This window comes from Salarias fasciatus, chromosome 4 (assembly GCF_902148845.1).
Source record: "Salarias fasciatus chromosome 4, fSalaFa1.1, whole genome shotgun sequence".
Taxonomy (NCBI): domain Eukaryota; kingdom Metazoa; phylum Chordata; class Actinopteri; order Blenniiformes; family Blenniidae; genus Salarias; species Salarias fasciatus.
In genome coordinates, this window is record NC_043748.1 from 7,369,636 (window position 1) to 7,383,138 (window position 13,503).

At 44.4% G+C, this 13,503-nt stretch overlaps 1 protein-coding gene across 2 annotated transcripts; it reads right to left on the bottom strand.

Moving 5' to 3' along the window:
• Window positions 1–348: 348 nt before the first annotated feature.
• Window positions 349–3,144, bottom strand: LOC115386960 (galectin-3-binding protein A-like). Of its 2 annotated transcripts, none has more exons than XM_030089433.1 (5): window positions 3,040–3,144; window positions 2,315–2,521; window positions 2,022–2,156; window positions 1,651–1,942; window positions 349–1,519 (listed from the first exon to the last, which is right to left on the bottom strand). In XM_030089433.1, exons 1-5 carry the CDS (start codon window positions 3,122–3,124, stop codon window positions 514–516), a joined length of 1,725 nt encoding a protein of 574 aa, XP_029945293.1. In that variant the 5' UTR covers window positions 3,125–3,144; the 3' UTR covers window positions 349–513. The 2 variants fall into 2 exon arrangements, with proteins under 2 accessions (XP_029945293.1, XP_029945294.1); XM_030089434.1 differs by having other exon boundaries at window positions 2,315–2,518; window positions 3,040–3,139.
• Window positions 3,145–13,503: the final 10,359 nt, after the last annotated feature.

Genomic DNA, 13,503 nt, shown 5'->3' on the forward strand with positions numbered 1-13,503 from the left:
TTCTGAAGATTTCATGAAAATGAGTTAATATTTTCTAAGAATCATAATGGCTTTTACGAAATCAAAAAATCAGCACCCAGAGAAACAGAGCCGATCAACTTTATTTTATTGTTTTTACATCAAAAACAGCAAAGATTATAAGAAAGTGATAGAGCTGTAAGAAAAATAACACCCAGACATTTCACATTAAGCTTCCCCAGTGATTCATGCTTATGACAAATATCTTTACTTATATGTGTGTGTGTGTGTGTGTGTGTGTGTGTGTGTGTGTGTGTGTGTGTGTGTGTGTGTGTGTGTGTGTGTGTGTCTCTCGCAAATATGTCTAGATGTTTAAATTATTTGTGCATGTTTCCATGACGACATGTCATGTCATGTGTGAATAATGTTATGTGAATATATGCTGGTGAAGCCGCCAAAACAAATCCCTCAAGCGACGTGGCGATGAAAATCAACATGATTATGATGAAAGACATTGTTTCAGAGCGATTCATTGATTGAGATTGATTCAGCCTGTCAGACATACTCTGGTCTCACAACAACTCGGTACGTGTACTGCTCATCAGAACACAGGCATGAAGTACCATTCGTTGCAATGGGAGCCAGGTTGCCTTTGAAGCCCAGAACCTGACACACCGTGCCCTTGCACATCGTCATGACTCGATTGTGATACAACATGTTGTCAGGATTGTAGTTAGGAGCTAGCCGTGCGACAGGGACCGACTCGCAGAACAGACCATTCCTTGAACATTCGTTCTGGCTCTTGAAGATATTTGCCTGCCAGTTGATCATATTGTTCTTAAAGATCAGGCTGCTGTGGACAGGCGTCCTGAATAAGACAGAGTCGTATCCATACATTCTGTGAGTACTGAATGGATTCACTGACGGGCCAACGGCAGTGCTCCAGGGCTCAGCAGTATAGATCCTGGGCTGATAATCAGCACTGTCTTTGCTGAATTTTGGATTGGTGGCCAGTTTGCTAAAAAGCAGAATATTGAACTGAAACGCTGTCAACATTTTCTCACGATACATGTTCTTGTGTGAGCTGTACAGGGAGGAGTTGGACTCCAGCTCATACAGTTTCTCAGCAGGGATCATCGGAAAGCGAATGTGGCTCAACAGCTCAGCCTGGATTTCCAAACTGATGGAGCCCTTTTGCTCTGTGATCCATCTCTCTACAGACTGAAGCACAAAATACTCATCTGCTGCCACCAAATCTGATCGGGGTAGAAGAGCTCCAAGAAGCTCTACAGGAAGGTTATTCCAAGCTGGAGACCTGGTCAGGTTTTGGTAGTTCCAGGCCAGGAACTGGACACTGGTTTCCTTGAGAATTAAATCGCCAGTCTCCACGGCGTAGTTGTAAATGGACACCTGGTTGTGAAAGGTGCTGTCATCTGGGATGACTTTAGAAAACAGCCGACCTACATCCTCCATCAGCTGCTTCACCCCAAAGGTCGACGCCATCCGGTGGACACAGATTGCAGAGGACAGAGTCACGTCTATCTTACGGGTGTAAATGTACCTGATAAAGAGAAGGAATGTTGAAGACTCTTTTAATGTTTCAAGATGTTGCTGATTTCTTTTTTATAACATGCCCAGTAAACAGTTATTGAAAATGAATAAAACATCTATGTAATGTTAGATTCAGCTTACCTGATGAAAGAAGGAAAAAGCCGTTGGCATGATGAACTGACGTCTACCGTGATGTTGGAGATTCCTCCAGAAGCATTGAAAAGGGGGAATAGTGAGAGGATAATTTTGTGTGCACAGATCTTTGTCTCAGCCATCTCTGTGGTCCCGTTCTCCTGGATGTTTCCAGTGGGGCTTCGGACTAAGATCAAGAAGTCACAGCCGTCCCCACTGTCAAAGATCTGTCCAAGGTCGTCCGACAGACTGATGCTGTGGTCCAGTGAGTGTGTAGAATCATTGATGGTCTCATTGGTGCCTGGAATCACATCATTATTATCAACACGGGTAGAAACAGAAGGAATCTGTGTGTTCCACGCCAGAGGTCAGATACCTACTTCCTGTTTGACAAACAACTCCCACATCTTCCTTATGACTGCAGTCAGTTTCTCCCCAGCTTTTAAATTCACAATTCACCAGATGCTTCTCTGTGCCTTTACAGTTAATATCATCCAGCCAGATGGGTCCAGGCGCTTTTGAGGGTGAGATAAGAAAAAAAAAAAAAAAAAAAAAAAAAAACATTTTTGTGAAATCCTCTGCAGTGAGTCATGAAACACTTAAATCTGTGATCCTGAAAATTTGAAACATCTCACTGCCCTCTGGTGGGCAATATGTGGAGATAAAATGGCACCTTGCTGGTACTGCCTCCCGATGATCAAAGATTTGGCCCCGGGGAAGTTCAGCTGGCGACACACCACCTGAGCCTCAGCCATGTCCCAGTTGTCGTCGCACACCGTCCCCCATCGACCCTCATGGTAGACCTCCACTCGACCCTCAGACGCGTCTGTGGAGCCGGACAGTCTCACGTCGCCTTCCTTAGGAGTGTAGTTTCTGTCTCCTCACAGACACACACACACACACACACACACACAGGTTTGTATTTCTATCCTTGTGAGGACACTCTTTGACATAATGCATTGACTAGCCCCTAACCCTGACCCTTGTCCTAACCCTAACCCAAACCACAACAATGCCTAACCCTAAAGAAATGCTTTTGCACTTTTACTTTTTTCAGTAACAAAAACATGGTCAAGAAAACATTGTTTCCCCTCATTAGGACCGGAAAAAGGTCCCCAAAAGGCACATCGTGCCAGGTTTTCCTGTCCTTGTGGGGACATTTGGTCCCCACAAGTATAGAAAAACGCACGCGCGCGCACACACACACACACACACACACACACACACACACACACACACACACACACACACGTTAATATTAACCAAGGTCAGATATTGAGCAATGATCCAAACAGTCATATCAAGAAATACAGTTGTGCACAAGCTGCCATATAAAGTAAGACAAAATCACTTCTAAGGCAATATGTTTTCCTAAAATGCAGAGTTGAACTGACTTACTGAACATGTTAAATTTCATTGCGCCTGCAGAGACATAAAGGAGCAGGAGCAGCTGCACAGAGTGAAGACTTTGACGGGTCAACATTTCCCTCTGCCAGTGTTTGACTGTAATTTAAACAATGAACAAAATAAACTGTCATGTAAATTATGCATTTTAGTTTTTGATAAAGATTTGGGCTGGGACAATATGCTTCTTTTCCGATTAGATTTTTTTTTTTTTTTTAATTTAGGGGTTTCAATTTTAAATTTTGAATTGCGATTTTTGAGGTTTTTTTTTTGTTGGCTTTACATTGGGCCATGTGAAAAAGTTGAATGTTGATATTTACAGAAAATATCAGAAGTTGTATTTCTCCCAAAAATACTCTTCGCATCTGAGTCATTTTTTTTTTTAATCTTTAAACGTTCTTTTCAAAAGCTTTGACTGTGTATAAAATCAGCAAAAATAAAAGCATCAAAAAGCAGTTTTTTTTTATCCCAGCCATTTCATCGTCACGTCTTCTTAAAAAACAATACTTATTAGTATATTTTAATTTGCAAAAACAATACAATAGAAAAAGTATTGTCACGAACAAGTCGTTTAATCAATTACTTTTAAAAAAAATTAAGAAACAAATAAATTTTAAAATCACCAAACAAAAAAATGCTGATTCGATTTTTTCCCCACTCCTAGTAAAAATTTATTTTTACAAAATTGCCTCAAAAGGTTAATACAAAGAAACTCTACCTGTAATGCATATGTTCCCCCTCTGAGAATATGATCAGAAGGCAGCAGTGTCGATGATCGTCTCAACGTGCTGTGGTGGAAAATACAGAGGACACGCACGTTGAGCTGGTTTAAAATCAGAGACAAACACCCCACTCCCTTTGCAGTCCTGTTAAAAGGGGGAAATGAGAGTCTATTCCCATGCAGTTTAATTTCACTTTGGGCTAAGTGGAAGATGTTTAAAGACAGAATATGTCAGTCAGATTTGTCATGTAGCTCTGAAGTCAGCCACCCACTTGCTGCAAATACAAAGGTGACAGTGTTACTTGTACCACAGTGCAGAGTCCACAGCAGTCTCTGGGACGTTTGTTTTGACTGCAACTTTTCATTCTTCGCAACTTGACTCTGGCTTGCAATAAAAGTACAACAGCAGGGTCCATCCGCTTGATTTCTGGTGTTGTGTTTGGGTATTGGAGCCTTTCTGTGTGGAGTTTTCATGTTCTTCCTGACTATGGCTTTATCCCGCAATCCCGAAAACAAATGCTCTCCCAAACAAATATTTCTCTGTGTTTGCCTGCGACTGACTGATGGCCTGTCCAAAGTACACTCAGCCTTCACTCACACTCAGCTAGCTTAGCTCCAGTCCCCACACAACACTCCGATAGTTAAATTGGTAAGGAAAATAATGAATGTGTGTGTCACAGAGGCGAGGACTCAAAAGCAGACTTGAACCACAAAGATAGATTTATTTAGCTCCAAACAGGTGAACAAGTCCGATGAGGGTGAGACAAAGGTGAAGTCAGGGCAGCAAGAACAGTCCAAAACACGAGAGCATAAGATGGGTGTCAAGCCCCGTGCCCCTCCAGCCATGTGGGGGCGCTCTGGGCCGGTTTTGGTTTTGTTTTCCCCATTTTTACATGCCCTGTCTCACCTGCTTGTCTGTTCCTCATGTTTTCCTGCCTGGTTTCCTTCCTCGTTAGTGCCCTAATGTGCCTCTCCTGTGTCCACCTTATTTAAAGCCTGTAGCCCTCACTTGTCCTTGTCGGTTCGTTGAGTGTTGTCCGTGTGTTCTGTGTCCCTGCCTGCACCTCAGCTCTCGTTCCTGTTCCCGGATCCCTGCAATAAACCTCCTCGCTCTGCCTGACTGCCTGCGCCTGGGTCCTTCCACCTCGCACCCGTGACAATGGGGAACACACAGATGCGGGTTTACAGCAAGGAGCACAACCATCTGGCAACATGTGAGACAAACAGGGGAGCTTAAATATACACAGGAGGCGAGACGCACCATGATAGGATTATTGAATGACTAGATGAAGCAGGTCCATCTACGGGGCCTGTTACAGTTTCTTGGTGGCCCCTACAGTGAGTAGCTCTTCATCTTTGTCAGGAGCTGATCCCAAAATGGAGAAGACCTGCAAAGAGAAGCCTGGTGGTGCGATGCCTGGTGCCACACACTGCCGCTGCCGTAGTTCCATGCAACAGTGACAAGAGGAGCAGACCTGCAGCCGAGGGTGACCAGCAGCAGAGGACGGGGAGGGACATCACCATGGATGACAGCATAAGGAAGAGCCTGTTTTCTCTGTCATCGGAGGACCTTTTCCAGGTCGCCGTCAGCATTGGTCCAGTGGCAGGGAAAGACTCAGCACAGCTCTCATGTGAAGATGCAGAAGGATGTTTTGAGTACATCAATGCCTTCAACTACAGTAAGACCTTGTTAGAAGCTGTAGACAGTGAATTTTTTAACTTAAAAGATGTTGTTGATGATATTGTTACGCTTCAGAGTGATGTTGGAGTAACCATGGGTCAAGGGAAAATTCATTAGCCCTACCACGGCTCCAACTTTTGATGTAACCCATCCACCACCACAGCTAACCCACCATCCACTACCACAGCCAGTGTAAAACTATCTGACCAGTTAACTCATCGTCAGCTGGTAGGGTATCTGGTGATCCTGGTCAGAGTGAATATTTTACCTGATGATGTCCCTGAACCAGGAGTGTCCTTGATAAAACCTGCCTTACATGCACCTCCTTGAGTTCAAAGTTCATGGGGGTCAAACTGGGGATCACTCAGACATTATCTAAAACAGTGTGTGCTGGCAGATTGAGGAGGAAGTTAAAAATAATTTTACTGATTCGGGCATAGTGAGGGGTGCGCTGAGGATTATGAAACTAGAGAATTTCAAAGACATGCTGTTCAATAAAGAAGATATGACAGTAGCAGAACTGAAGGAGTTCCCATCTTGGGGATAGAAACAGCCCTGAATTATTCCAAGAGCTAATGTGTGCCAAACAAAATGAACAAAAAAACTCCTCAGCAATTCCTATATCATTTGTCTAAAACAAAGGATCTTTTTTGGTTCTAAACAGCCTGGTGATGTAGTTAAGTGCAGCCCAGACACAGTACAAGACGTCTTCCTACACACTCTGCATCAGGGAATAGGACACAAATACAGTGACATTCGGAGAGAGCTGAAACCTTTACTTTCAAACCATACAGTTACAGATGAGAAAACACTGAAGCACGTCATGAGAGTAACTAGCAATGAGAGTGAGCGTCACCGTAGGCTGGGATCCATCCTGCGCACAAGGCACACAGCTGCATAGGCCTGTGTGGTATACCGGTTTGTACCGAATACCGGTTTTTATTTTCGTTATGATATGAATTTTTCATATACCGCAATACCGGTGAACAGCCCAAACAATGTCCGGAACGTGTGCGGCGGTAAAGTGTTTCAGCAGGGACCCATTTCACTGCTGCACACCAACAACAGGCTGCCTGCAAGAGCTCTCAAAGTGAAGCACACGCTGTTTACCCAGAGGAACTAATACCAAAAGGAGGAGCCACATCTGTGGTTTGGAAGTTTTTTTGGCTTTAAAAGGTCAGACGTGGATCAAACAACTATCTTTTGTAAATGCTGTCGAGCAGAAGTGGTAGGTGCTAACACTAGCAATTAGCTTCACCACCTTAGCCGAAAACACGTTTTAGAGTACCAGGAATGTCATAAACTAAGATCCACACCCTCCACATCCACAGCTCAATCTGCAGCAGCAGTCAGACGTCCATTCAAGATGCGTTCGCTAAAGGGACTGCATATGAGAAAAAAAAGAAACAAAACAAAAAAAAAAAAACAAGCGGTGGTCGAGATAACGATTGCAATCACGCAATCTGGACATGAAAAAAAAAACATGACACAGTCCTTATGACAGTAAAATGGGCTAGTTAAAGCCAATCAACTGCAGTAATTATTTTCTTATTAGAAGAAAATATGTGTAACAGCACTCTTGCATGAAAAAAAATACCGTCAAATACCGTGAAACCGGTATGAATTTAAAAAAACCGTAATATGAAATTTTTGCCATACCGCCCAGCCCTACAGCTGCACATGGAACACAAGTGGAAGTCGGAGCTGTGGAGCAGCCAATGACAAGAAAAGAAACTGGTGGACAGAAAGCCAAAACAGACACAGTGCAGCAGAAAAATATATATGCTCATCAAACTTGTTGATTCACTAACAGAGATAGTACGGAAGTGACACTCGTGTCACTGCCTATCAGACCAGTCTCAAGCAGCCAGAAAAGAGAAAAGTTATGGATGTCCAAAGTGTGTGCAAGATGGTTTGAAGGATTGCAAGCACTGTTTCTTATGTGAAGAACTTGGCTGCAGAGCTGTAGGTTGCATTAAACATCCAAAGTATCAGGGAAATGCCAACCAGTTACTGTGGGGGGGGGGGGGGGGGGGGGGGGGGGGGGGGGCACCCAGTAGCCGAAACTCCTTCAAAGTCCCTCCAAGTAGATGCACAAGCTGCATCAGACAGTGTTAACCTTGTACACAAAAACAAGCCAACTGCAACATCTGGAACCGGTAACAACAAAAAGAGCAAGCACAAGAAAATTGCCGCACATACCCTGTATGAAGGCATACCATCCCTAAACGAACCTGTAGCCAAACTGATGCCAAATGTATCTTCAAGGGCCTTGCAGTAGATGCTCTTGTGAACAATGGAGCTCAAGTCAGCACACTAGGCAGACCCTGGGAATAAAAATACTTTGACATCCGTCCACTCTCTGAACTGGTGGAGCTGTTAGGGGATACAGGAAAGTTGGAAGTGTATGCAGTGAATAGAGTGCCAGGATTCTGTTCAGGCAGGCAGTGGGCAGTCTCAGGCTCCCTGGGTCCATCTGATTGCTGATTGCATTCACCTGGGGACTGCCACTGCCTGCTTATATAAACGTCTCTCTGCCACTTGTTCCTTGCAGGATCACTATCTTCTTCAGGCACCTTTGCTCATGCAGAAGGATTCTCCTGCTCTGCCAAGCTCTAAAAGGGATTTTTTTTCATGCCTCGCTTCTCTGAGACCTACGTCCTGTTTACTCCACTTGCAGTCCATGCTCAAGCCTTTGATCCCCAGACAGTCTCCAGCACGTAAGCACCCCCACCCACTTACAACTGTCGCTTGTTTCAGAGCTGGTCTGTGTGCTCGAGCTTCACCTGTGGGCTCAGGAGACTCCCCTCATCGTTGCTGCCAGGCAGCAGCCATCTTTGATCACCTCTGTCTTCGATAAACTTGTTCAAATGTCTACCCTGATCTGGCCTCTCCGCATCTGGCCTAACGGCGTACAGATCATGACATGGCGAGCTCAAAGCCTTTGAAGGTTGGGTGGTTATAACAGTGAACTTACCTGGGAATGAGAATCCAAGCTTATCAATTCTTACACCCTTCCTTGCAAATCCTGTCCCCCTCGAGGTGCCTTTAATAGGGTTCAATGTGTTGGAAGTGGTAATCAGTCTTTTGCAGACACGTGACCAAACCAGCGACACGCCCCCCCCCCCCCCCCCCCCCCCATGCGCCATTTTGGAGGGGCGAAAACAACAGAGCAGTGAGCCACATCACAGTGATTTCATTACCTTCCTTTTGGCATTTTCCCATATGGAGAAGAATAAGAGCAACGAGAGCAAACGGTACAGAGACAAACTCATAAAGGAGGCCAGGGACCGGTGTGTGGCTGAATTGTCCACAATTAAAAACATTGATCCATATGACCTGAAAACCAGAGACTGGAGCTCCGAGACTGCATTGCTGCCTCCGACTTCGGTGCTGGACATCACAAACTGCCTGGTTTATGGTGCCAGCGCCTACACATGTGAGCAGTTCCGAAATTATAAATCTCTGGAAGCGCACGGACATTTGACAAATGGCTGGGTGCAGGATGTGTTTGCATCTCGACCGAAGGGCTGGAACAACACAGTCGTGACCGCAAAGGTAAGCTCACCTGACTGTCATCAGTCCAGTCCTGGATGGAGGACGCTCTGGTCTTGTCTGATTTGCTTTACTAGTTTTAACTGAGGGTAATTAAGACTCGTATTATGTATTATTGTGACAAAATGACCTCACATTCACATCCCTCATGCAAGAAAAAAGTGGTCATTGTCCAATATTGAAAACCTTGCTGTCATACTCAAAACCCACCTAGTTCAACCTGTCACCGTAACTTCTCTCTTTTTGCTGTTATGTTGTCTGTTTTATTTGTAATGTGTTTTTAATCTTGTGTAAAGTGTCCTTGAGTGTTCTGAAAGGCGCTGTGAAATTAAATGTATTATTATTATTATTATTATTATTATCATACATCACTCAAGTATGAAGCAGTTATAAATGAATGCTTATAGCAGGCATCACTTTGTCTAACCACAGACAGAAAACTGTCACCCTGTCCCTGTTTTGTAAAACAGAAACAGTGGTAATGTTGACGGTAATTAAATTAAATAAATGTGTTGTCTACAGGTCTTGCACTCCCACCGTCTGAACGATCCACCACTGAAGGCCTGGGCCATTATGCAGCCATCAGGAGCCAGATCATCTGGTCACTGCACATGTATGACTGGAACAGCAGAGACGTGCACATGTTGCAGCTATGTTGCTTAAGCTGGAGGCGGTTATCAGATGCAGAGAGACAACAACTGTGACTGCACACTGGCTGATACCAAGCAGCTTCAGAAAAGTGGGACCAGAAGTGGGACACAAAATTGACCTCACACTGCAAATGCAAATGCAAAAAAAAAAAAACAAAAAAAAAACAAAGTCGGATACATTTACCACAACACATTATGTGAAAATGACATGCTTCATTGATGTTACCTGCCATGCATGTAGTTCTGTTGTGTTTTTATTTATCATTATGTTGCTGCTGTTGAGTGTGTGAAAAAACATTACATTCCAGAAAAAGGAAAATGTCTCACTTGTCATTTCAATAGTTTTTCCCATACTCACTATTGGTCTTCACTAAATTATCAAGATGTAAATACTAATGAGGAGTACAGCTAATTATCAAGTTACTTATGTGCTAACAAAAAACAATAACTCAAAAAGACTCAAAGTGTCAATGACAAGCTTTATTCTTGTATGTCAGATACAAAAACGTGCTTCCACAAATATTAAAAACAGTCAGTGTGGCGTCCTGACTGGTGTGTGTGTGTTTGTCATCTTCTGTGAGCAGCTGACTGCTGTCTTCCTCAGCATCAGGTGTTAGTCCTCATTCTGTTGATTTTGTCCAGGCTCCGACGTCCCCTCCTCAGTCTCCAGCTCTCCAGTCTCTGCATCCCGGCGGACTCCCGTCTCTGGTGCTTGCGGTGACGCTTTCCTTAGCTGCTCCCTCCGGCCTCCCTCCGTAAAGTTTAAATTTAAGATGAAGAAATAAAATAAACAGATTTAGCATGAAGTGATTCTCCACTGCCCTCCTCCGCTGACTGTATTTCACAAGTGAAGTTGGCTCGCAGCTGGGGGAAGCTAGTTTGCAGCTGCGCTAACCGTTAGCGGCTAACGTAACTTCATTCAGAAAGAAATCGCATTTTCAGTAACATTGCTTACAAACAAACTCACTTACTTGCCTTTATGGAAATGTCAAGAGCAAACAAGCATGTTGACAGATATGGAGTTGAAAGTGATGCTCTTTCGTCTCACTGCTGCGACCCACGCCATCCGCCGTCTCCTTGTTATTTTCTTCACTCTGCTCTCTGTAATTTCTTTTCCACTTGGGAAACTTGAAAAAACGGAGATTGCCTTCTGTCCTGCTCCCATTCCGTCGATGCGACTTATTGTGGCAGCCTTTCACGCAGCACGATCTCGCCATTTCTGAGAAATAATGCTGCACGCAAACACGTGAATCACAAACTGTTGCTCGCAAGTGATATGATCCCTCTGAAATGGCGGTTCAATCCCACAATGCAACAGAGTGACGTCACCTGCAGATGACCGATTCAAGGAAAACCAGACTAGCTCCCACACTTCCTCAGCTGCTGGGTGGAGCCACTTCCATCTCTACAGATAGAGCGCAGAACGTTTTACACTTTGTGCGGACCAAAAAAACTGTTGCCACTCATGGGCGCCTAAGAATAGCCAACTAAAGAGAGAATCATTTGTGCAGGCCGTGTGACCTGGGTAAAGTGTAAAATTCCCTCCCAACTTGACCTATCTGAATCTTTAGTGTTGTTTGAGCCTGAGGAAGAGAGTCTACAGCTACAACAGCTGGATGTAGGAGAAGGTCTTCTCAAAATTCTGGCAGGCACAGTTCCTCACGTAGCTGTCCCCTTAGACAACCACACAAAACATGACATTATCCTACCTCGAAAATCCCCCATTTATAGTACCGGGTAGAGTCGGCCGGACGGAAGTCCTAGGCTCCAACACAATCAAAAAAAGTATTGATACCGACGCGCCTACTGACAAAGCTGTCAAAGCTCAGAGTGCCATCACCTCAGAAAATGCCCCAAACTGCCCCATTTCATTGTGGCACCCCCAGTTGATATGAGTCATCTTACTAAGGAGCAGCAAGAGGCTGTAAAAAAATTTTGGATGAGGAGTCAACGGTTTCTGCAAGAGGTTCTAATGACATGGGCTGCATTCCAACTCTGCAGATGTCATTAACCCTCAAAGATGATATTCCTGTGCAGAAAGCCTACCCACCTGTCCCAAAACCACTAGTGGCCGGAGTTAAGGAGTATATTCAAGATCTATTGGTGAGAGGCTGGATCATCAAGTCTAAGTCACTTTATGCAGCTCCAGTCATATGCGTAAAAAAGATGGCTCTCTACTCCTTTGCATTGACTACAGACTATTGAACCAGGCTGACACTTTGGGGGGGCATTCCTGGTTCAGTGTCCTCAACCAAGGCAAAGTGTACCATCAGGGGTTGATGGCACAAGGCTCACGACATCTCACAGCCTTTGTAACCCCCTGGGGCCTATAGGAGTGGGCGAGGATACCATTTGGCCTCTCTAATGCACATGCAGTCTTCCAGAGAAGTATGGAAGAGATGTTAAGCTCACTCAGAGATGACTACTGTATCTCTTTCTTGCTCAAGGCAAGGACTCTATCCCCAGCTGAAATGGACAGTGTGCGAAAAGTTCAGGGAATATCTCTACTGTGCTCCACACTTCACCATCTATATTGAAAACAACCCATTAACTTACATCATGAGCAAGGCCAAGCTGAATGCCAAGGGGCACCAGTGGGTGGAGGAGTTGCCAGACTTTTGGTTCGAGGTGAGATAAAGACCTGGAAAGGCAAACACAAATGCCGACATGTTGTCACGCATACCTCTTGTCATTTACCAGAATGTGGCAGCATGCACAGAAGAGCTGTCAAAAGAATTCGTGCAGGCTACATGAAATAGATCCAAAGTAACTTCAAACTCACCACTTGACCTTGTATACATCGATTACCTCCACCTTGAGCCCAGCCGAGGAAGGTATGAATACATTTTGGTCGTCGTGGATCATTTTACTACATTTACTCAGGCAGATCCGACTAAAAACTAATTGGAAAGGAGAGCAGCAGAGCGCATGCTTTGGTGACTATATCCAGCATTTTGGATACCCTAGTAGGCTGCATCACGACCAGGGTCGTGAGTTTGAGAATGAGCTCTTAAGAACGCTGAGAAAGAAAGCTGGTGCTGGACATTCAAGGACAACACCTTTTCATTCTCAAGGCAATCCCGCAGAAAGATTTAACGGGACTCTTAGACAAATGCTCAGAACCCTTGGTGAAAAGGAGACGGAATGCTGGAATGACCACCTCCAACAAACTGTGCATGCCTACAACTGTACGTGTCATGAATCGATAGGTGATTCTCCTTACTTTCTGCTTTATGGACAACACCCCCGTCTTCCAATAGACTGGTCTCCTTGGCGAGAAAGAGACAGTACCTCATAAAACATAAAACATATGCAGAAAAGTGAGCAGAAAGAATGACTGAGGTGTGCAAAATAGTGAGTGAAAACAGTAACTTGTGTCTAGTACCTGTGGAAAATCCCATGATGAGAAAGTGAAAGGGGTTACCTTTCACCCTGGGGACAGAGTCCTGGTCAGCAATTTCAGGGAGCGGGATGGCCCAGGGAAACTTAGATCACATTGGGAAAGGAACATTTATGTTGTCAATTAAGAAGTACTGGACAACCCTGTGTATGTGATTTATCAGGAGACAGGAGACAAACAGAAGACAAGAGTCCCCCACCGAAACTTATTGCTGCTTGTTAATGACTTATCAGTTGAAGTGCCGTGTACCAGAACTGAACCTGCACCAAAGAAAGAAAAATAACAAACCAACAACTGTAACAGGAATGTGAGGAGATACCAAATTGACATCAGTGGCTCAGATTCTGAGGAAAGCACAGGTGGGTATTGGCTGATGGTTCGTGAAAGAGAAAGAGAACCGAGAAGAGAGAACAGAATACCCACCTTAATTCAAACAAATCCAGCCAGGAAT